The sequence below is a fragment of the Sabethes cyaneus genome, chromosome 3, assembly GCF_943734655.1.
Source record: "Sabethes cyaneus chromosome 3, idSabCyanKW18_F2, whole genome shotgun sequence".
Taxonomy (NCBI): Eukaryota; Metazoa; Arthropoda; class Insecta; order Diptera; family Culicidae; genus Sabethes; species Sabethes cyaneus.
The window spans coordinates 79,587,619-79,612,002 of record NC_071355.1 but is presented as its reverse complement, the minus strand read 5'-3'; the positions used below and the strand labels follow the sequence as shown (position 1 = coordinate 79,612,002).

General features: G+C 41.5%; 3 protein-coding genes across 3 annotated transcripts; all 3 read right to left on the bottom strand.

Annotated features, from left to right (window-relative positions):
• Nucleotides 1-1,480: 1,480 nt before the first annotated feature.
• On the bottom strand, nt 1,481-2,689 carry LOC128739769 (uncharacterized). Its single transcript, XM_053835272.1, has one exon. It carries the CDS (start codon nt 2,687-2,689, stop codon nt 1,481-1,483), a length of 1,209 nt encoding a protein of 402 aa, XP_053691247.1.
• Nucleotides 2,690-2,758: 69 nt separating this feature from the next.
• Nucleotides 2,759-7,352, bottom strand: LOC128739767 (uncharacterized). Its single transcript, XM_053835271.1, has 2 exons — nt 7,335-7,352; nt 2,759-7,255 (listed from the first exon to the last, which is right to left on the bottom strand). The coding sequence occupies exons 1-2, from the start codon at nt 7,350-7,352 to the stop codon at nt 2,759-2,761; spliced, it is 4,515 nt and encodes a 1,504-aa protein (XP_053691246.1).
• A 14,423-nt stretch (nt 7,353-21,775) lies between these two features.
• LOC128739766 (mitochondrial import receptor subunit TOM40 homolog) lies at nt 21,776-24,087 on the bottom strand. Its single transcript, XM_053835270.1, has 4 exons — nt 23,751-24,087; nt 23,092-23,420; nt 22,380-22,604; nt 21,776-21,884 (listed from the first exon to the last, which is right to left on the bottom strand). Exons 1-4 carry the CDS (start codon nt 24,063-24,065, stop codon nt 21,776-21,778), a joined length of 978 nt encoding a protein of 325 aa, XP_053691245.1. The 5' UTR covers nt 24,066-24,087.
• Between the last annotated feature and the right edge of the window lie 297 nt (nt 24,088-24,384).

The window sequence follows — 24,384 nt, the reverse complement described above, 5'->3', positions numbered from 1 at the left end:
ACGTCATGGGACACAAAATATCATTCCACTTGAGCGAGTATCCTTCTTCCGCTTTACGTTTAACTTAACTGATTTGAAAAATTGAAAATACGAACGCTGAGCAGGTTTGTTTCACAAATCCGAATTACTTTTTTTTAGATACTAAACTATCTGAAAAACGAGAAAAATGCTAATCTTTCTTACATCATAATGAAGATCGTGCGCTCGTTGAAACTGTCAAAAATAAGTGTTCAATAAATCAAGTGTCCAGAACATACTTTGGATGAGAAAGGGAACGAGTAAAGCCAATAAATCCAAAAATCCAAGTTGTCAGCGAGAGGTAAATGATGCATTGTGAAATTGGTTTCAAATTCCACCATCTCACTATCGGCGATCAAGACCACACGTGAGGCGATTTGTGGGAGGGTAGCGTAAGATTTGGCACACATAACCCAAATTTATTCGATTTAAAATGAAAAAGGCTCCAAATGGAAGTCCCATGTAAAAACATAGAACCTGTTCCATTTAGAAGTTACCCGCACAAAGTTTCAAATTTAAGTATAAGATAATAAAGTATAAAGTTTGCTAAAATATACTTGTGTAAGTTTTTTTATTAAGCTTTGGGAAAAAAATATTTGGTGTCTTTTCTGATTAATTTTCGCTGAATGCTTCCCAACATTTTCTGCACAGTGACATTGTCAACCGTAACTGCCATCTTATTCTACAGCCTTTCCACATTAGATGGCATTTGGATTGTTTTGCGCACTTCTTTAATTTACTTGACAATCTAGTACTATAAGCGCCTAATGTTGTCTGTAACGAAAACCAGTCCACTGACAGGACATCATGTTTTAGTAGCAAGAATCGTAATCCGCTTTCTAAATACTTTACACAATGCATAAACTAATACATTTGCACCTAAACTACAGCTGATGCTAGCAGCTCACGAACACTCTCTTGTCCGGAACAGGATTTGCTGTGAAATTGAACTTACAAACATAGAGCACGGGAGGGTATTTTCAGCCCATTGTTGAATTTAATTCAACGGCGATATCCAAAATTATAATTCTCCGCCGGAAGCGAATAAAACGCACGATCCAATGTAGAGGGAGAATATAATTTGCCTATGAATGATATACATATTTAACTTATAGTAATAATAATAATTTCCAATAGATGTATAATAATCTGAGTAATCTTGTACAGTTTATAGGTTAAATGTCTTACTCACGTTTAGTTTGCCTTATAATCCTTTATCGTTTCTATATAGACTATCTAGATAGCGTTTAGGTCCAGTCGTAGCGGCTTCTGTATGAATGCTTTGAGCATAGAATTTATGGTAAGCGTAGGTTACCAGTTAGTTAGGATTACAGATTAGAGTTAGCACGTTGAAAGATACTGTCAACATTTCTCCAGCATCCGCGACCAATGGGTTGATGGAAGGTGCGGAAAGGCCAGTGTGGCCAACACTCCCCCCAGGGTACGCCAACCCCAGGTTGGCTTACTCTCCGTCGCACCGGACGTCTAGCACGGCGAGCTTCGATGTCGGACGCTCGTAAACTCCATTGGCTGTTCTCACTGTTGCACAACGAACCTGACCATCCTTGCTAACCTTAGTATTGATGATCTTTCCTTTCGGCCAGCAGTTACGGGGCATGCTATTATCGGTGATGACAACTATGTCGCCCACAGCGATCGGTTTCGAGTGACGAAACCACTTAGTGCGGCGAGTAATCTCAGGCAGGTAATCCGATACCCAGCGTTTCCAGAACTGGTTCGCTAGAACCTGCGACGTGCACCAATTCTGCCGAAGGATGGCACCGCTGTCGTCGAGAATACTAAGCGGTTTCGAGCCATTGGACGAGCCGAGCAAGAAATCATTCGGCGTAAGCGCCGGGCCCGAATCCTCGTCTATCGGCACGTGTGTCAGTGGACGTGAGTTAACGGTGTTTTCTACTTCCGATAGCAGGTTGCGAAGGACTTCGTCGGATGGTCTTTTCACGGAGCAGACTGTCACCAGGTTATTTTTAACGGTGCGGATGAGTCGCTCCCAGCTGCCGCCCATGTGCGGCGATAGTGGTGGGTTGAACGTCCATTCTATACCATTCCTAGCAAACTCTTTCATCAGCTCCTGTTGATTGAGTGCGTCGTTGAGCTGCCTCAGCTCTCGATTTGCACCCACGAAGTTTGTGCCACGGTCACTGTATATTCTTTGCGGGGTGCCGCGGCGGTTAATGAAATTGCGAATCGCCATTATGCATGAGCTTGTGCTTAGCGAATACACAACCTCGATGTGGATTGCTCGCACCGTCAGGCAGGTGGCTAACATTCCCCAACGCTTTTCGATTCTTCGCCCCACGACGACCTCGATCGGCCCGAAGTAGTCCATCCCCGTATGAGTGAACGGTCGTGAGAAGGCAGCAAGGCGAGCTGGTGGAAGATCGGCCATGAACGGTGGACTAGGCGAAACGTGCTGGTTCTTGCACCGTTGGCAGGCCTTCCTGACTTGCTGGTAACGGGCGCGGAGATGAGCGATGTGGTACTTCTGCCGTATTTCGTTTATGACGGTTTCATGGTTTTGGTGATGGTATTTGAGGTGGTAGTGTGCTATTAGTAGAGTGGTGGTGTGATGTTTTTGGTGCAGAATAACCGGCTGCTTTGCGTCATTAGTGGCGTACTGACAGGCAGCAATACGCGTCCGCATGCGCATAACTCCGTATTCGTCTAACCATGGTGTTAGTTGGTAGAGTGGGCTTGTTTTCAAAACGGTGTTTGTGCTTTAGTCCGAATTTTGGATTTTCTGGAGGGCAGCGATCTCGTCAGGGTACATTTCCCGTTGACCGAGCCGTATAAGCGAGCGCTCGGCGATGAGCAGTTCACTTGCTGTAAGTGGTCCCGTGCGAATCAATATCTTGGCATGTTTAAGGCGGCAGTTGTAAACGAAGCGATGAAGAAGGGCAGTAATTTTAACGAGTCTCTGCCAGTTTGAATAATTGCTGACATCGATGACAGGCTCTGACAGTGTATGAACAGCCAGAAACGAAGGGCGCAGTTCGATATCAGTTGATCCACTCATGGTTGGTATTGGTGGCCAATTTTCTTCCGCGCGCCAGAGAAAGTCGGCTCTTTTAAACCAGCGATGATCGGAAGACATGTCTGGTAAACTACTCCACTTAGTGGCATCGTCGGCGCAGTTTAACTTGCTCGGCACCCACCTCCATTCGCGCGGTTCTGATATTTCGATGATCTCACTAATCCGATGGCCCACGTATGGACTGTAGCGACGATGGTCAGAATTGATCCAGCAAAGAACATCTCTGGAATCGAACCAGTATACTTTTCTGTAGATTCGGAAAGACAGTGTTTCTTCCACGGTGCGCGCTAAGCGGGCCCCAAGGACTGCAGCAGCTAGTTCCATTCTAGGGATCGACGTAAATTTTAGTGGTGCGACTCTCGATTTAGCAGCGACGATGGAGCAAATTATGGTTTCGCAATTGCTGAATCGTAGATAGCAGGCGGCGGCCATACCGTTCTCGCTGGCGTCGACCATCGTGTGTAGCTGTACATCGTCGGCCTTCTCTGGGGGATTTCCGGAGTTGTAGCACCGAGGAACGCGAACATGTTCAAGCCGGGGTAGAACTTGCAACCATAGTTGCCACTTTGTGTACGCGTTGCCGTCGATTTCTTCGTCCCACTGCACGCCGGATCGCCAGATTTCTTGGAGGAGAATCTTCAGGAACGAAAGAAAGTGGGAGACCAAACCAAGCGGGTTGAAGATGGTCATTAGGACACGCAGCACCTCTCGCTTTGTGGGGCGTCGTTGACCTTCCAGCAGAGGCGCATCGTAGCGGTTCCAACCCACCTTATATGTAAGGACATCGTCGGTAGTGTTCCACCACATACCTAATACCTTCTCTGTGACCAGCTCTGGAGACAGGTCGAGACACTTCTCTTCGGTGTCGATTTCCTGCAGCGCGGTGAGCACCTTCTTCGAGTTGCTTACCCAGTTTCTGATTTCGAAGCCGCCCTGCTCATGGACGTACCTAACGTCCTTTGCCAACACGATGGCTTGTTCTTCGGTATCCACGCTAACTAGCATATCATCGACATAGTGGGATTTGATGATAGCTTCGCAAGCAGCGGGGTACTTGTCCGCAAAACTTTCAGCATTCGTGTTTTTCACGAACTGAGCAGTGCTTGGAGAGCAGCATGCCCCGAATGTCATCACTCGCATCACGTACACCGCCATCTCTCCGTTCTCGTTCATCCAGAAGAAACACTGGCACGGTTGATCTTCGGGTCGGATTAGCACCTGGTGAAACATTTCACGTATATCACCGGACAGTCCGATGCGCCGCTCTCGGAACTGAAGTAAAATCGCAAGGAGTGAGCGTAATAGGTCTGGTCCTTTCAGCAACGCTGAGTTCAGGGATGTTCCGTAGGCGATAGCCGCGGCATCCCACACAATCCGCACTTTCCCAGGCTTGTTTGGGTTGGTAACGGGAAAGATCGGCAAGTACCAGCGTCTTTGCGTTTTCTGGTTGACCTCTTCAGTGGTGAGCTTTCGAATGTAGCCTTTCTCCACGTAGTCACTGATCTTCGCTTGCAGTGTTCTTGCCATTTCCGGATCCTTCTCCATTCGCTTCTTCAGGCACTGAAATCGCCGCAACGCCATTGCACGACTGTCGGGTAGTCGGGTGTCATCGTACCGCCACAGTAAACCGGTCTCATATCGGCCACGTTTATAGCGGGTCAACGCTTGAAGCATTGATAGTGCCCGCTCATCTTCCACGGACAAAAGCGGCTTCTCAGATTTGGCCACTCCGAGGCTATCTAGTGCGAAGTATTCCTTCATGGCTTGGTGTAGCTCGTCATCAGTCTTCGTATCACAAGGACAAATGTGGAATGTGTAGTGGTGTAGACTCGTATTGGTTTCAGAGCCCCATCCTCCGCATACCGTCCAACCGAGTCGAGTTTTTATGGCAATTGGGTGACCGCTCTCGCCTTCACGGTTCTTCAAGCCAAGACTGAGCTTGGCGTGCTTCATTCCTATGAGAATCCGCGGCCGAGCGTTACTATATGAATCGATCGGCAGACCCCGAAGGTGAGGATACAACTGCGACAATTCAACCATGTTCAATGTTTGCTGTGGCAGCAACAGCTCTTTCACCGTTCTGACGCCATTCATGAGGAACTTCCTGTCTTTATCAGTGACACCAGCAATTTGGAGATTACAGATGCGAGATTCGGCTTCATGCCGCTCGGTTCCTGCAGTCCACCGAAGACACAGAGGGCTAACGGTCCCGTCTAGCTGCAGCTCATTGGCAAGCTCCTGGTCTAGCAGTGTAAGTGCCGATCCATCGTCCAGGAAGGCGTATGTGTGCACTGCTCGTTTGTCTCCGTACAGCACCACTGGAAGGTAACGGAACAGTACTGAACTGGCGGTTGTTTGATGAGTATTGCAGCCGGACTTGCTAGTACTGGGCTGCGGAGATTGCTCGTGTTCGGTTTTAGCTGCAGTGCCTTTCAGCTGTTCCGTCGCATCATTGTGTAACAGCTCGTGGTGCCGGAATGAGCAACCGTCTTTGCCGCAGGGCTTCGCCTTGCAACTACCCTTGTGTTTGCGGAGACAAGTTCGACATAGTACAAACTCTCGAACTACGGCCCACTTGGAATCTCTGGAGAGCTCCTGAAACCGCTCACATGTGGCAACTGATTTGCAGATTCCTTTGCAAACGGGACATCTTTCATTTGCTGAGAAGGTAGCTTCTGGTAGTTTGAGACTGTCGCTTCGATCAGTATCATATTCTGAATTCGCTTCGGAATGCGCGTTGAGGTATGTTTCTTTTTTGGTGGTTTTACGAACCTCAGTTCGTGTTGGTGTCGCTTGGTAAGGAAACGTAACGGAACTCGCGGCTTCCGCAAGGGAGTATAACCATGCACTGAATGTTGCTAAATTGACCTTCGATTGTGTTCTCCGGTATTGGGCCCAGCTAAGTCTTATATTCGATGATAATTTGCCGACGAGCTGATGCAGTAGGCTCACGTTGAACATATATTCCTCAAGGCCGCACGACTCGACCGTAGCACAAAAGTTCTGTACATTTACTGCAAAATCGACTAGAGTCTCGAGTTTCTCCTCACGAACAGCAGGCAGACAACTGATTTTTTCAATCAACGAATGTACGATGATTTCCGGCTGCCCATACAACATTTTTAGTGTGTCGACTATTCCGTTGAAATTCCCGGGATGCATTAACCTGCACTTGACGGCTTCATATGCTTTCCCTTTCAGGCTCTTTTGTAGTCGCACAATGTTTTCCTCTTCTGTAAATCCACACATAGCAGTCGTGCTATTTAGCATGGATAAGAAGATGGGCCAGTCTTCCGGGTTTCCGGAGAACGTGGGTAAGTCTCTTGAGACTGCTTGCCTTGCGGCAATTTGGGAGCGAGAAAGCTGGAACGGATCTTGCTCCTCCCGCTGTTCATCGGTAATGCTTAGATGGTGTAACAGAGCATCTTCGTCCATCGTACTATTGACGTGGCCTACTGTGTTACTGGGTCGATTACCCAGGGCCGTTGAATTCATGGGGGGCATTTGTGCCCGGTTCGGCTGAATTTGTGTGGACTGTGGTTGTATGGTGGGATTAAAGCATCGTGAACACTCCTCGGTCGACCGACAACCTATTTCCGAATTTAACGGAGGGAGTGGGGTACGCATTTCTTCACGTTGACGAGGTTTCCCGGGTTGGAAGCGTATGCGATTCTGCTGTTGCACTGGCTCTCGTTGTATTTGAGATTGTTCAGGTTGCATCTCCTGGGCAGGATTTATTTGGGCATGCCCCGCGGACACCCAATCCTCTACGCGACTTTTAGAGAAACTGCCATTGGAACAGCGACTCGATCCTTTGGTACTAGCCAGTTCTTCCAGGATCCTATACTTTTTATTTAAAAATTGTTTATGCTTCTCCGCCTCTTGTTGCTCTGCCACACGTCGACGCTCCGCTTGCTGCTTTTCAAAGTCCTGCTCTTCCTGTAGTTTTTGCAACTGCAACTTAGCACGGGCTCGCGCTGACCTTTTAGATGAGGTACACGAGATCTCTGATTGCGCCTTCTCCAACTCGATGGCTGGTACACCCTCTACTTGCGGTACGAGAAGCTGCTCTTTCTGAAAATTCCGCCGCGTCTGCCGCTTTGAATCGGATACTGCTACCGGGTCTGAATGAGCAGATTCGATTCTCTCTTTTTTTGATAGGTGTTGAGTTGCGGTGCCCTCCTTTACCGAGGAAGCACGATTGCGGACGTGCTGATTCCTGCCGACAACATGCGCCGTTGAGTTATCGTTTGATGTTGACTTTGTTTGCTGGATCCATTTTGATGTTTTGCAGTTGGTACAACTCCAGCTCTCGTTCGCAACTTCATCGGTAACTCCAACGCAGTCGTAGTGATGCCATCCGTCACACGTATCGCATTGCACCATATTCTCCGTATCTGGATTTCTGCAGCTCTTGCATGATTGCCCTTCGATAATTTCTTCCGGTTCATCCCGCATAGCCACAGCACCACTTTTATCACCAGAATTGACACCGTTATCAACCAACTTATCATTGGCTTCCGACCGACCACTCTTACTAGCTTTGCCGTTTGACTTCGGACCGCGACCGGACATTATTAACCGAACCAATAGTCACCGATAAACGCAAATTATATTTTGTTGAATTTAATTCAACGGCGATATCCAAAATTATAATTCTCCGCCGGAAGCGAATAAAACGCACGATCCAATGTAGAGGGAGAATATAATTTGCCTATGAATGATATACATATTTAACTTATAGTAATAATAATAATTTCCAATAGATGTATAATAATCTGAGTAATCTTGTACAGTTTATAGGTTAAATGTCTTACTCACGTTTAGTTTGCCTTATAATCCTTTATCGTTTCTATATAGACTATCTAGATAGCGTTTAGGTCCAGTCGTAGCGGCTTCTGTATGAATGCTTTGAGCATAGAATTTATGGTAAGCGTAGGTTACCAGTTAGTTAGGATTACAGATTAGAGTTAGCACGTTGAAAGATACTGTCAACATTTCTCCAGCATCCGCGACCAATGGGTTGATGGAAGGTGCGGAAAGGCCAGTGTGGCCAACAGCCCATTAAGCGATGGCATCTATTTTTCCGGCCTATGGCCTAGTTTTAGTGGAAGAACAGGTGGTTTTGACGTTCTTTGAATAAAAAATAGTAGATTACTTACAGTCTTGAGAAAATAGTTATAACATATTAAATTTGTGTGTCGGCAAAGTATTTTTATAGGCGAAAGAAAAGGCAAATAGGCTGAATTTAGAAACCTGCTGAAAACAGCCTCCCGTACCCTACTTCTTCTCAATAAAATAAATATTGTTATGCAATGCCATTCTACGATATACCGGTTGTAATGGTAACTGACCAAATCGGGCCAGAACCAAACGGAACCTTTGTGTGCTCGAATGAATGACAAAATTGTCTTCTGAAGATACTTCTCCTTGTTAAGTTGTCGATTTATACGGTTGCCCCGATGATGAAAACTTTTAAAGGAATTTCCTCAACTACAGATGTCTTACGAGATCATTAACTAGCGAGCGAATTTATCTTTTCTTTACTTTAGTTTATTTTATTTTATTTTATTTTACTTTACTTTACTTTACTTTACTTTACTTTACTTTACTTTACTTTACTTTACTTTACTTTACTTTACTTTACTTTACTTTACTTTACTTTACTTTACTTTACTTTACTTTACTTTACTTTACTTTACTTTACTTTACTTTACTTTACTTTACTTTACTTTACTTTACTTTACTTTACTTTACTTTACTTTACTTTACTTTACTTTACTTTACTTTACTTTACTTTACTTTACTTTACTTTACTTTACTTTACTTTACTTTACTTTACTTTACTTTACTTTACTTTACTTTACTTTACTTTACTTTACTTTACTTTACTTTACTTTACTTTACTTTACTTTACTTTACTTTACTTTACTTTACTTTACTTTACTTTACTTTACTTTACTTTACTTTACTTTACTTTACTTTACTTTACTTTACTTTACTTTACTTTACTATACTTTACATTACTTTACTTTACTTTACTTTACTTTACTTTACTTTACTTTACTTTACTTTACTTTACTTTACTTTACTTTACTTTACTTTACTTTACTTTACTTTACTTTACTTTACTTTACTTTACTTTACTTTACTTTACTTTACTTTACTTTACTTTACTTTACTTTACTTTACTTTACTTTACTTTACTTTACTTTACTTTACTTTACTTTACTTTACTTTACTTTACTTTACTTTACTTTACTTTACTTTACTTTACTTTACTTTACTTTACTTTACTTTACTTTACTTTACTTTACTTTACTTTACTTTACTTTACTTTACTTTACTTTACTTTACTTTACTTTACTTTACTTTACTTTACTTTACTTTACTTTACTTTACTTTACTTTACTTTACTTTACTTTTTCAGTAACAATCCGCTTATCGAATCTGGGCCGAATTCAGGAGTCGCCTCCACGCTTCTTGGGTGGTACGTCTCGGAATCAGTGGCCTCTGTCGGGTTCTCTGCTGAATATGTTTCGCTAGTCCTCTCGTCCGGTAGCCTTGCTACGTGGCCAGTCCACTGTAGCCTGCCGTATTTTATCTGCTTCACAATATCCGCATCTTTGCATACTTGATAAATTTCGTAACTCGTGCGCATGCACTATACTCCGTCTTCTAATATGCCGCCAAGAATTGATTGTAGGATCTTACGCTTAAAAACACCAAGAGCTTGTCGGTCACTCTCTTTCAACGTCCATGCTTCGTGGCCATAGAGTACCAGCGGGATATTGTAGAGCACGAATTTCGAACGGAGTTGCAGAAAGACCTGGCTATGTAACCCGTACAAGTCCCTGTTGGCAGTATCTCGATCTTAACCAATAAACCAAGTTATTCTTGATTGGCACCTGCCTCGCTCCAGCTACCAGCCTATTACTTCCTCAATAGTGAGTGCTAACCACTACACCGGGACTGACCCTAAACCTGTCACCTTACTTCAAACCGTCTAACGTCTCAAACCAGTCCGATGCCTTGCCCACTATTCTGACACTTAATTTTGAACTATCAAGGGTAACATATATCAGCCTCGTCAGTTTAGTTGGAAAACCATGTACAAGCATAATCCACCACAGCTCAGTTCGTTTAACTGAATCGTACGCCGCCTTGAAGTCTATAAACAAATGGTGAGTCTGCAAGTTGAATTCTCGGAATATATCGAGGATTTCTCGTGAGATATACATTTGGTCAATCGTGGAGCGCCCTTCTTAATAATTGCAGTGTAATTCGCCAACAAAGGTTTCCTGCAATGACCTCAGTCTATGAAATAGGATCCGAGAGAGAATTCTGGAGAGTAATGCCCCGATAATTGCTAGGGTATTTCGAGTCGGTGGCCCATTTTTGAATTCCTACCAATTTGAAGGTAATTTCTCCTCAGTCCATATTTTTAGAATAACCTGATGGATTGCACAATTCAGCCGTTCGCTCCAGACTTTCAACAGCTCGGCGGAGATGCTGTCCTTTCCAGCTACTTCTTTAACCTCGTTCGAAATTAAAAAATCCAACAACCTCAATCGTTATCCTGTTTCTATGACAACTCCATCTTGTTCACCTGTTGAATGGTGGTGGACCATCGAAATATTGTTTCCAACGCGTGGCCGGCAAATTAATTTACGAAGACAATTTTAAACGTATTCCGAAAATCTCTATAACGTTTAGCAAAGTAACATTTTTGACCCGGGATTTGTCCAAAGTCCATTTTATATATGTTTATCGTCCATCAAAAGACACGTGGTCATGACTTAGTCGTATAGTTTACCTGCACAGTCTTAGGCAACAGTTTAAAATCTAATTAAATATAATAATATAATATAATTAAATATAATTAAATCCTTGAAATGCTGCATATCTTAATTCTTCTGGACCCAATAGAAAAAAATTCTCATCTTAACATTTACGAGTAAACACTTTTAGCGCAACCTTCATACTCATTTCCATGAAAAACGATAATAACTAAACAGTTTGATTTATATTAGCGATGACTAGTCACTCCACGGAACCTGGCTGTCGTGCGAAATTGAAATTTTGTGCAAATCTCTACGAAAGACAGATTGCAGTTCAAAATTTTCCCAAACCCGTATTGTTTTGTCAACGCTGCTGAAGCTGGGAATGAAAAAACAAGCAGTCTGTCGTATTTTTGTCAAGTCAACATCAACACAACGAGCGATCGGGAACGACCACCGACCGGGTTCTGCATTGGGATGCTTTCGGCTGCTTTGCTACTGCATAATTTATGATAAGTACTCCGATACTTCAACTTGGCCAAGGCAAGACTGGAAAATCTTCACATCGAGAAGAATAACAATGAGGGTGGAAAGTTTGCACTTTTTCACAACGAGCTGCCGCGCGATGCGGCAGGAAAAAATCCCGCTTACGTACGATGCGGCGCTCCACGTCGTCACAGTCCCGAATCGATAGTCTTGAAGCACTACGGTTGGCACAAAGTGTGAAAGTTAGAAGGAAAAAAGAAGGTGAAAGATTTTAATCTACTTTACATAAATTACGTTTCGTATTGTGAGTTTTCCGCCCGGTGCGATTCGTATAGAAATTGCTTTTCACTTTGACTCGTAAATACTTGACAGCTTTGTTCAGGTTCATATGCCGAATATCTTGGCGTCACGTGAGGTTTCAATCTCGGTGCAGTGCAAGAGCAAAAGGTATGGCAGCAAAAGGTATGGTATGGCATTGTAGCATTTCCGAAGAAGTCTTTTAAATCTTAGCTAAATAATTTTATCAAAAGAAAATTTAATCTTCAAAAATTCATCTAGTTAACGTATTTCATGATTTTTCGTCCTCGCTGTATCTTTGCGGTAGGTAGGCTAGTTTGAATATTTTTGTCGTTAAGAAAAATCAACAGAGCAGTAAGTTTTGAAAAACGACGACGCGATTGGTTTCCACCAATATACCAATTTAGCAGTACACAGAGAAAACACAAAATTTATAATCAACCACAGATTTTTCTACATTCTCATCAACATTATATTCATTTCGTTAAAATTTACACCCTTTATTGAAAAACAAAAATTGAGCAAAAACGCGCTGATTGAATCTAGTGTCTGTTGGAAAACGTAAAACCATTGCTCGCAACCGACCGAGTAATTGCTTTCCAAAATGCCTTCAGAGAAGAAACTCATGCATTCGAGTCAAACAACTGTTCAAATCTCACAAGTTCAACAAAAAGTTGCTCCACACCCTCAACAAATTTTATTATCATCAATCCAACATAATACGATGGGATTAACTCGGCAAACAGATAGCCAACTGACCCGCAATAGTTGAGCTAACTTTTCCTTTCAGGAAAATATCTCTCACCAAACACACACACACACGTCTACACATGCAAACTCCCCTGTCGACCAAATAGACTATGAAGCATTTCGGAACGGATTGCAAAATATTTTCCACCGAAAACTTTTTATTGTACTCATACAGTCACCCACCCACTACCGGCTTTTATTCCGGACAGGGTAGCGTTTGTCGATCGCCGAAACTATTACATTACATATGTACATATACGGCAAGGCAACTATAACCTTCCGATGGTTCCTGGTTTCATTGTACCATTTCCAGTTAAAAGCCAAGAAAAAGGATTAAATTATGGAAATCTGAAAAACTAGGTAGGTAGTCGTTTTATGAGGTTAGATGAGCGGAATAAAATTTCTCAACTTTCATTGCCACTGAGTTAGTTGTTACACACCATACGGTTTGCATAGTTTTTAGTAATTTTACTCTATCATTCTGCTTGTGTTACGCTCTAACTGCAGTACGGTTTTCAAAAGGACCAACTTGAATTGAATCCACAGTAAGTGAGAAGCACGAATGCATGTTATGACCAGACAACATGGTGATAAATACATTTTGTCCCTAATCAAACTCACGATATTCTGAAGGGTTTATTAAAATCCGGAAATTTCAATTTACAGAGTTTTGTTCAGTTTGTGTTTCTTTATGTTATATATACGTAATCGGTATTTAGGAATTACAGCTCTTTTCACTGTTGGCACAAACCTAAGTGAACAAAATGGACGCAATACCATATTTGTGATACCATCACGATTCTTGAATTACGATAAATTTTGAATTTAGCAGACGATAACTTTAAAAACATACACAACCAAACAGGGTCTAGTCTAGGAAAAGCCTTTATTCACCCTTGGAAAAAAAACCAATCATTTATTTCTGGCATCACTGCCGCGTCAACTTGGCTATGTATTAAACCGTTGTACTTTTAAATATTTTCTCCGGTGAATTGGTTGAGCTTACCTCAACTTTGATAGAACTGCTTAAAACCTTTTTAAATTGTGCGAACTCAGATTCTGAGTAGAATATTTGTACCTGCTCTGGTTAATCATCACCAGTTTACGTTAAAAAATACCCACCTTTTAAATCCCTTTCACGGGTTTTTTACTTAAAACTAGGAAGACCAATGTATACAACTAAAGAAGTTTTTGAATAGTTTCAAGTTTCAATTAACTTACAGGAGCTTGGTTCGACTCATGCACCTTCCAGTATTGGACAAAAGGTAGGAGTCAAAATGACTACTTGTCAAGCATAGCTACCAATACCCCCCCCCCCCCCCTTCCTTTCCGCTCTTCCCCACCTTCACCAAAAAAAATTTTCATTTCTTTCCCTACCGTCCCTTCATCAATTGTACAACCATCGTTTCAAAAAAAAAATATTAATATATATGTATGACCGCATTTCAAGGTCAAGACTAAAAACTTGAGATTAGTCTATTACAGGAGGAAATATTTAAAGTAGGCTGCCAAAAGCACAATAGACGCGTAGCCAAATGACCACAAAGGCGTGTAATTAAATTCCGATGTCCAATGTTAGACTAATTATCATTGAACTTTTCACTTCTAATTGCCCACTTATTACTATCGATGCACCAGTAACTTCTCACTTCTTACTTCTTACTTCTTACTTCTTACTTCTTACTTCTTACTTCTTACTTCTTACTTCTTACTTCTTACTTCTTACTTCTTACTTCTTACTTCTTACTTCTTACTTCTTACTTCTTACTTCTTACTTCTTACTTCTTACTTCTTACTTCTTACTTCTTACTTCTTACTTCTTACTTCTTACTTCTTACTTCTTACTTCTTACTTCTTACTTCTTACTTCTTACTTCTTACTTCTTACTTCTTACTTCTTACTTCTTACTTCTTACTTCTTACTTCTTACTTCTTACTTCTTACTTCTTACTTCTTACTTCTTACTTCTTACTTCTTACTTCTTACTTCTTACTTCTTACTTCTTACTTCTTACTTCTTACTTCTTACTTCTTACTTCTTACTTCTTACTTCTTACTTCTTACTTCTTACTTCTTACTTCTTACTTCTTACTTCTTACTTCTTACTTCTTACTTCTTACTTCTTACTTCTTACTTCTTACTTCTTACTTCTTACTTCTTACTTCTTACTTCTTACTTCTTACTTCTTACTTCTTACTTCTTACTTCTTACTTCTTACTTCTTACTTCTTACTTCTTACTTCTTACTTCTTACTTCTTACTTCTTACTTCTTACTTCTTACTTCTTACTTCTTACTTCTTACTTCTTACTTCTTACTTCTTACTTCTTACTTCTTACTTCTTACTTCTTACTTCTTACTTCTTACTTCTTACTTCTTACTTCTTACTTCTTACTTCTTACTTCTTACTTCTTACTTCTTACTTCTTACTTCTTACTTCTTACTTCTTACTTCTTACTTCTTACTTCTTACTTCTTACTTCTTACTTCTTACTTCTTACTTCTTACTTCTTACTTCTTACTTCTTACTTCTTACTTCTTACTTCTTACTTCTTACTTCTTACTTCTTACTTCTTACTTCTTACTTCTTACTTCTTACTTCTTACTTCTTACTTCTTACTTCTTACTTCTTACTTCTTACTTCTTACTTCTTACTTCTTACTTCTTACTTCTTACTTCTTACTTCTTACTTCTTACTTCTTACTTCTTACTTCTTACTTCTTACTTCTTACTTCTTACTTCTTACTTTTTACTTCTTACTTCTTACTTCTAACTTCTTACTTCTTACTTCTTACTTCTTACTTCTTACTTCTTACTTCTTACTTCTTACTTCTTACTTCTTATTGCTTACTTCTTATTGCTTACTTCTTATTGCTTACTTCTTATTGCTTACTTCTTATTGCTTACTTCTTATTGCTTACTTCTTATTGCTTACTTCTTATTGCTTACTTCTTATTGCTTATTTCTTATTGCTTACTTCTTATTGCTTACTTCTTATTGCTTACTTCTTATTGCTTACTTCTTATTGCTTACTTCTTATTGCTTACTTCTTATTGCTTACTTCTTATTGCTTACTTCTTATTGCTTACTTCTTATTGCTTACTTCTTATTGCGTACTTCGTATTGCTTACTTCTTATTGCTTACTTCTTATTGCTTACTTCTTATTGCTTACTTCTTATTGCTTACTTCTTATTGCTTACTTCTTATTGCTTACTTCTTATTGCTTACTTCTTATTGCTTACTTCTTATTGCTTACTTCTTATTGCTTACTTCTTATTGCTTACTTCTTATTGCTTACTTCTTATTTCTTACTTCTTATTGCTTACTTCTTATTGCTTACTTCTTATTGCTTACTTCTTATTGCTTACTTCTTATTGCTTACTTCTTATTGCTTACTTCTTATTGCTTACTTCTTATTGCTTACTTCTTATTGCTTACTTCTTATTGCTTACTTCTTATTGCTTACTTCTCATTGCTTACTTCTTATTGCTTACTTCTTATTGCTTACTTCTTATTGCTTACTTTTTATTGCTTACTTCTTACTGCTTACTTCTTACTGCTTACTTCTTACTGCTTACTTCTTACTGCTTACTTCTTACTGCTTACTTCTTACTGCTTACTTCTTACTGCTTACTTCTTACTACTTCTTTTTTTACTCTATAAATGTCCCATACATAACTTTATCGAATAATGTTTGGCTGAGGTGTTACAGCTAAAAAAGCGAAATAGGTGCACTGAGTGCAGGACAGCCCTGCGTGACAGAAAGGAGAGGTGACTGGGAAGGAACCGGCATGTAGGGGGACGAGGAACGTGAGTATGAATGTATGTTCTGCCATAGCTCCGTAACTTCTGGATTGTTCTTCATCAAACGTCGTTTGTCAAAAGCATGTTTTTGGCATAAAAGAATCAACACAGGGGGGTTGACAGCAGAGGGAGACGGTCTTTTGCAAGGGGAGGCACAAATCTTCCACATGACAGTTAGGAACGTGCTACTCGAGCCAAAGATGCTGATTGCAAGGGAAGAGAAAGGTTCAAATGGGTACAGGGGTGCATTTCTCTTGCATTAGGAATGATAGCAGTTGTACAAGTTGTTTTATTTCTGAAAGGATGCATTGGGTGGCCATTAAAAAGGAGTGAGATCGGGCAATCAGTTAGTGGTCGGATAATGCGCCGCTATTGAGTCAATATGATCTATTCACTTGCCCCGTAGTTTTCCCTTACTCTAATAACCGTCTGCGAAGTCTGTCGATAAAGAAGGGTCAAGTTCTTAAGGACGTGTATACCCATGGTTTTGCTTTGCTTTGCCGACAGGGCAGGAGGCACAGTGTTGTCTCGACACTTTAAGATGGCAGCCCCATCACGAAACTCTGTAGCGTAGGCCTTAGTACGGCTCCCTATTTAAATCCAAAAAACCAACAAGAGTCAAGAAAATTGTACTCGCATGGACAAAGGCGACGAAATAAGGACATGGAATGGAAGCTTGGTACCTGGAACTGCAGATTGCTAAATTTCGTTTGGATGTGACAGTGTGCTGCTCGATCAGTTAGAACCCCGAAAATTTGGCATCGTGACACTGCAGAACATCTGTCGCAAAGGCGAGAAAGTGTTGAGGGTGTTGGCGGCAAAGCCCAATTTTACCAGAGCGGTGCAGCGACCAACGAGCTTCGTAGTGATGAGCAAATTGCTGGATCGCGTAACGGACTGGAAAGCGATCAACGAGAGGATGTCCTTGTTGAGGATAAAGGGCCGTTTCTTCAACGACACCATCATAAATGTGCATTGTTCACACGAAGGTAGACCCGACGACGAGAAGGAAGCATTCTATACGTGGCTGGATGCAACGTACGACAGCTGCTCACCACGGGACATCAAGATCGTCATCGGAAATATGAACGCCGAGGTCGGCAGGGAAACAATGTATAGACTAGCAATCGGGTTCTATAACCTGCACACCTACACAAACGATAATGGCCAGCGATGCATCAACTTTGCAGCTTCCCGAGGCTTGGTGGTTAGAAGCACAAAGCCACCTGAAGATCATCTGATCAACGTACCTCGAACCAAATCGACCATATTCTCTTCGATGGCTGGTTTTTCTCCAATATCACCAACGTACGCTCCCTACTGAGTGCGGATATCGACTCGGACCATTACTTAGTAGCAGTATATGTGCACTCGAACTAGATGCTTCAATCTTCGAAAACGGATGGAGTATGATCAGCCACGTAGCCAGAAGGGGGGAATGTTTTATATGCATATTTTTGCATTTAGAACTACAATACGTTAAATGTATTGTGATGTATTATATTTATAAGTAGAAAGATATGCATATAATGCATTAGAAGCCAAGATAGGGCTCCTGGCCCCCACCTCTGGCTACGTGGCTGAGTATGATACGCTCGACCGTCAGCGTGGCCGAAACCGCGATGCTAGATGAGGATACCTTGAGCGCACGAACTGATTGGTTTGACGGGGAATGCCAACAAGAGACATAGAAAAAAAAGAGCTTGGAAAAACTATCCAAGCATATCCCCGAAAGAAAATTTGGCCAAGTATAGACGAGCGCGGAATGAGTTGGCCACGATCCTGAGAATGAAAACCGCCAGTAGGAGGACAGAGATCGTGAGGACCTGAAACAACTGCTCCAGACTAATGGCACGCGCAAGTTTTACGAGAAGGTGAACCAAACTAAGGAGTACACACCTAAACCTAACATGTGTAGGGACAAGGAAGCGGATCTAATCACAAACAAGCGCCAGGTGATCGACAGATGAAAGCAATACTTCGATGAGCACCTCAACGGCGATGTAACAGTAGGAGACGCAATGGAAGGTTACCTCGGAGCGCCTACAAACGACAACAGCGTGCCGGTTCCCGATTTCGAAAAGATCTGATGAGAAATTCGTCAGCTAAAAAACAATCAAGCCACCGGAAAGAACCGACTCCCGGTAGAAATCTACAAAAATGGCCAAGAACCGCTAGCAACGGCACTTCATTGGATAATTTCTGGGATTTGAGAGAATGAGAAACTACCGGAGGAGTGGATGTAAGATCTGTCTGTCTGTCCGATCTACAAAAAGGGCGATCGGCTAGATTGCTGTAATTACCGCGGCGTCATGTTGGTCAACCCCGCCAACAAGGTGCTTTTGTTGCGTTGTCTATCCACGTCGCGGGCTTTATGTGGGCCCGTGCTACTACGAATCAAATTTTTACTCTTCGACAAATCCTTCAGAAATGTCGGGAGTACAACGTGCCCACGCATCATATTTTCGTGAATTTCAGAGCATCATACGATACAGTTGAACGTGAACAGCTATGGCAGATAATGCACGTATACGGTTTTCCGGACAAACTGACGCGGCTGACCAAAGCTACCCTGGAGCGAATGATATGACGCGTGCGCGTTTCGGGGACACTCTCGAGTACTTTCGTATCGCGCAGAGGTATGCGACAAGAGAAGGGACTGTCCTGTATGCTATTCAATATCGCTATTGAAGGTGAGATCCGGTGAGCGGAACGAAACGAGAGGCACGATCTTCAGCAAGAGTAGCCAACTTCTAGCCTTCGGCTTGGAACGGCGGATTCAATCTAGGCCACATTAAAAACGGAAGCTAGGAGGATCGAGTAACAAATCAATGCGTTGAAAACCAAATATATGGTAAGAAGTGGCACCAGAGAAAGCAATGTTTGCCCCGCACGGAGAGTTACTATTGACGGCGATGAACTGGAGGTGGTTGATGAGTTCGTACATTTGGGATCTGTGGTCACCGCCGACAATAATACGAGTAAGGAGTTCCAACGACGCATTCAAGCTGAAATCGAGCCTACTTTTTCCTCCGCAAGACGCTTCGATCAAGGAGCATACGCCGCCGCAAAAATCTGACGATGTACAAAACGCTAATCAGATCGGTAGTCCCCTACGGACTTGAGACAGTAATTTTGCTTACGGAAGACATATGTGCACTTGCCGTATTTGAACGAAAGGTGTTGCGGAGTAGTTTTGGCGGAGTACAAACGGAAAGCGGAGATGCCGGACGACTGTGCAGTGAAATCCGTTCTCTTTAAGAACTCCACCGGCACCAAGAATAGAGGGGCCCAACGTGCTAGATGGCTCGACCAGGTTGAAGCCGGCTTGCGTGTGTCGAGACACGCAACAAATTGGCGACGAGTAGCCCAGGAACGAGTACAATGGAGAGAAATTCTTGATACGACAAGAGCCACCCCGGCTCTCGGCTGGTAAACCGAACCAATAGAACGTGGTGTCACAAGAAAACTTTCATATGGCAGACATTGGTTAACGTGATTTCTAGGTAGCAAAAAATATTTTTTAAAATAATAAAGTATGTGCAAGGGTGCAACAAAGTTCCTAACTATTTTTCCCACAATCATTGAGATCAGATATATTCAAAAAAAAATAACTACCGTGGTATGTCTGGTATCATATTATATTACAAAAATTTAATAAAATCTGATTTTTATTTAAATAAACATCAAAACAGGGAATCGAAACGTGTCTCAGAGCAGCGTAGTTATACTAGGTGAGAAATTTTATGACGATTAACTTTGCCGAAGAAAGTAAGGTCGCATGTCTATACCTAGTTGAGATATTCACGATTTTCTGGAAACCCATTTCAGGAATTTTTAAATTTAAGCAGTTCCGCTTGAAAGAGATAAATGACAAAATATGAACTATTGATACTAAACATTACCTATGTTTTTAGTCGAAGGAAACATGCACCTTCCAGAGATATTGGTATCATTTTGACTCAAGATTCACTTTTAAAAAGGGCGTATTTATTTTCATAGGAATTATGTCGAATAAATCGTGTCTCTATAAACTATGTTTTGCTTCAAAATTATGTATTAGAGCCGTGTATTTAAATTTCCTTTTTCTTTTATTAGTACTATACACTCATAAAAGCTTTTCACATTAATCATTATTATACCTTACATTATAGGTATGTATATTTCCCTAAACCAGAACTAACCTGAAACAGTCCTCGCTCGTCCAGCACGATGAAGTACGATAGAGAAAACCCAATGTGTGCAGCGCTCACACATACAATCAGCATCTAATTTGCTTGCGGCACTTAATTAACGGCTAATCATAGTTCAGTGGTAATTATAGACCAATGCAGTACAACACTAAGGCGGGGAAATGTCATACGTTTAGCGATACCGTTGTTGAATAGTGACGGTACAGATCTAGCAGGACGAAAGTGCATGGGAAACTGGAAATAAATGTCCTCTGCTGAATGAATGCATTTTATTGACTATTAATCGGTGAGTCAACAACTGAAATCAACAGATCTATTGAAAAGTTAAAGTGTAAATTTAAATTCGTCCCATTGTTGACCTCAGTGTTACACTCCTATTAGACCCGTGACGCAAGAGCGGGGTTCAACTGTGGCTACGGCATGAAATAATTCAATCCGTTGCTGCAGCTGTTTTAGTGTATTTCCGGGTTGTCAGCTAGTAGCCTGTAGACATGCAACGGTGCAAATAAGGCCGGAAATGACGGTAAAATTAACGCGCCGTTGATTGCGCTTCAATGAATGCAAATTTATTGGCGTAACCGGTTGTGGACATTGTTATGCAAATTTTTGCAGAAACAACACTACCCCCCGGCGGTTTCTCCGGTGGGGAAATTAGATCAACGTTACGAGACCTACTTCCTCCATGTGACTATAGCTTGCCAAATTCTGAACATCGTTATTGATTAAACTGGAATAATCGATTAGAGAACCGTCATTATGTTCCAAACGCACAATTAACTCTGTAGGCTGGTTGTAAGCAACATTACGATATAATGAGGTTACATATTAAATTTTAGTAAAAAATCTTTACATCATGTAAAGAGTTACATCATGAAAAGTGGATACTGTTTTGTTGGTGTTTGAAATAGGTATATGAAGATGAAATGTATCAGTTGTAATCTACGAAAGAAGCAAAGAGCTGGACACGACAAAGGGTTTTATTGTTGTTTCAAGTTTTTTTAAATCTTTATTATTCATTGTGCGTTGTTCGTTATTTTGGGGAACGTAATACATACAACCAAATATACAGATGTGAGTTTAATTTAATGTATGGTTGAACACGCAATTCTCTTAGTTACAATATATGCGATGCCTAGAACTATTCTTGTCGACAGCCACAACCAACGCAGTACCAAAAAGAGTTTTATTTTCTAACCGATCAATACTAAGAGCCCATTTTCTTCATTTCACACACTGTCACAGTTTCTCATACTTTCATCGCCAGCATCCTAATTTTGTACTGGGAAAACATTGGCCGACGCAAATTTGTTTTTGTCACATTGCACATTTCTGCTGACTCTCCGATATTGCGGCTGTGGAGTGGTAATCATCGCTTACGGAGATATTCACATACGATTATTGCAAATTAGAGTCCAAATCGATTTTGAATCCACACTGGAATGTGTTTTTTGGGATGCAAAATAATAAGCTAAGGCCGGCATTCATAGGCATCTGCGACAATTTTCTATCGAACCAGATTTAGTGATAGTGTCATACGCGTAGAAGCCACACCAGGGAAGACAAAAACCAGCGTGTGCCAGTGCAGGTCCAAGCACATAGTCCGAAGATAGCAGCCGTCGTTAGAAGAGAAATCAATTTAGGATTAATAGTAGGATGCTACAGCAGCTCATTGAAAGTAAACTATTTTTCAGACAAGATTATTTGTGTGGCCAAAAGCCAGTACGAAAAGCACAACCAAGTAGTGGCATTAGATAGATTACACCCACGCATTTGAGCAAGTACGCCCATAAACATATTTAGATTCGGTAACTCACAATAAACAATGTTAATTGATAAGAACAGATGTCTAGAAAAATTGTAACCAGGCTAGACCTGTATGATGATTCATAAAAAGTGACCAAAACAGTGAAGCTTATTACCTTGTGTCGTGAGATATTTGATGAAATCTCTCATCTGAACAGAAAAAATATTTGTGTAGCTAAATTAAATTACTACCAACCTTTGATAGGTAAATCCAACAGACCAATCCGAATCGAACAGCCCTCTAACCGTACAGTCAGGTCGCTCCACGCGATAGTAAATGGTTCCGATTGCTTTACCTTCCCGGTGACTACAAGCAAACGACGATCCAATTTGCAGCCTATCGTTTATTTTTCGCCAATAGCTCAAGTCAAAAGCCTCCAAAGATCCCGTAGCCGCTATACAGTGCCTCTCAAAGCTATATCTGTGAAAGGTTAATAATACTTATCACACATTAATTTCAATTTCGGTAATTTGTTGGGTTCACAATGTTGGTACGGAAATTACCTTCGCAATTAAAGCAAATTATTACACTTGCAGTTGAGATCTCTACCAAAATGAAAAACCTCTGAAACAAAATCAATCAATTCAAATCAAACTAATCGTCAGCCAGTCCAATCTACACGAAACAGAATGACTAATTTAATCTACGAAAACACTCATGCATCAAGACATTTTCTAATTAAAATTTTACAGCGCTATAAAACGAAACCGTCCAATTGAACTTGTCAGGCAATGTGCATAGTTTGCATTACTCTATAATGCCCAGTAGAAAGTCAAACCCGAAGCAATATACTGTGCCGTTTACATACTTGACCAACCAACATAGGATCGAGTAGCCATCTTTGGAATGTTAACATCGACTAGCATGTCGGCTGGTTGATATGCTAGCGAGCGACTCGGCAGCGTACCTTGCGGCCAGTGCAATCTGGGCATTCGTCGTATTCCGGTACCACTCGTACAGCAGCTCCGCACCAAAGGCCAGTCTATCGTTGTAGCTCATCAAGTGGTCCAGCGTCATCCGGCAGGACTCCCGGGTAGGATTGTAACATCTTAACGTGGTGGTTGTGCTACTGCCCATATGTTGCAGCGAGAGCCTATCAATCACCGGCACCGATTGGGCTTGCGGCTGCAGTTGGGCACTTATCTCGCCGCAAATGGACGCAAACGGGCGATACAGCAGGAACATATTCGATGCCAGCGTACTCGGATTGACATCGAAGGCGACCAGAGGGGTTTTCTGTGAAATTAGATAACCACTTCAATCGAACATGTTGCAATAGATGACTTCAAAGAGCTTATGTTTGGTTCAAATTAGCAACGTGATGTCAACACGGTCTAAATAGCAATCAATTGTAATTAGACACACAGAACACATACGCGAAATATTAAATGACGAAATCTACTTTTTACGTTGAATTGTTCTGGATAACACTCAAGCACTAGAATGCAAATGAATTAACGTCCGGGAATCCTTCCGCTACCAATTATTCAAAATGTAGTAATTAGACTTCGCTCCAAATTAGACGCTTCTCATCTACTGTTCTCTTAATGACAAACTGCATCTTACCAGCACATGATCATTGCAGCGGCGCTGCAATTGCACTCCCATGCGAAATCCCGTAGGTGTGATATGGCTGAGATTCCAACTAGCTCGAACCGTTTGATGGACCGCCAACGCCTTGGATGCATTCAGCTGGAATCCTTCGAACCATTCCGGTCGCAGGTTGTACGTGCGAATATGCAAACTAGCAAAATCGCCTGGATTTAACGGTGCCCGCGAAATACCATCAACCGTAATGAATGGCTTTGGAAAATATGGTCGCTGACGGTTGGCGCGATGCTTCGGGGCACAAGGTTCATCAAATCCCGCCTGCGATGACATATCGGAGAATTTGATGTTTCACTGCGAGTCGTCGTTTTGCTAGCATGCTTTGATTCAGCAGTTTCATGATACCTATTGTAGGTACTTGCATGCGCAAGTTTTTCTAAGCTGAGCTTGCGGATCAGGTAAAAGACAGATCGTTGAGGTTGGTTATCTACTAAGAACTATCTCAAACAACAAGTAACAGTATACCATCTTACATAACAAAGGGTATTTTCACCATCAGGTGGATTAAATCGGGGGCTTTCAAGTTTTTCTGGTCCTTAAAATCGTGTTTTTAGTGATTTTCGGAGCTTAACGAGGTTGCAATTATTATTTA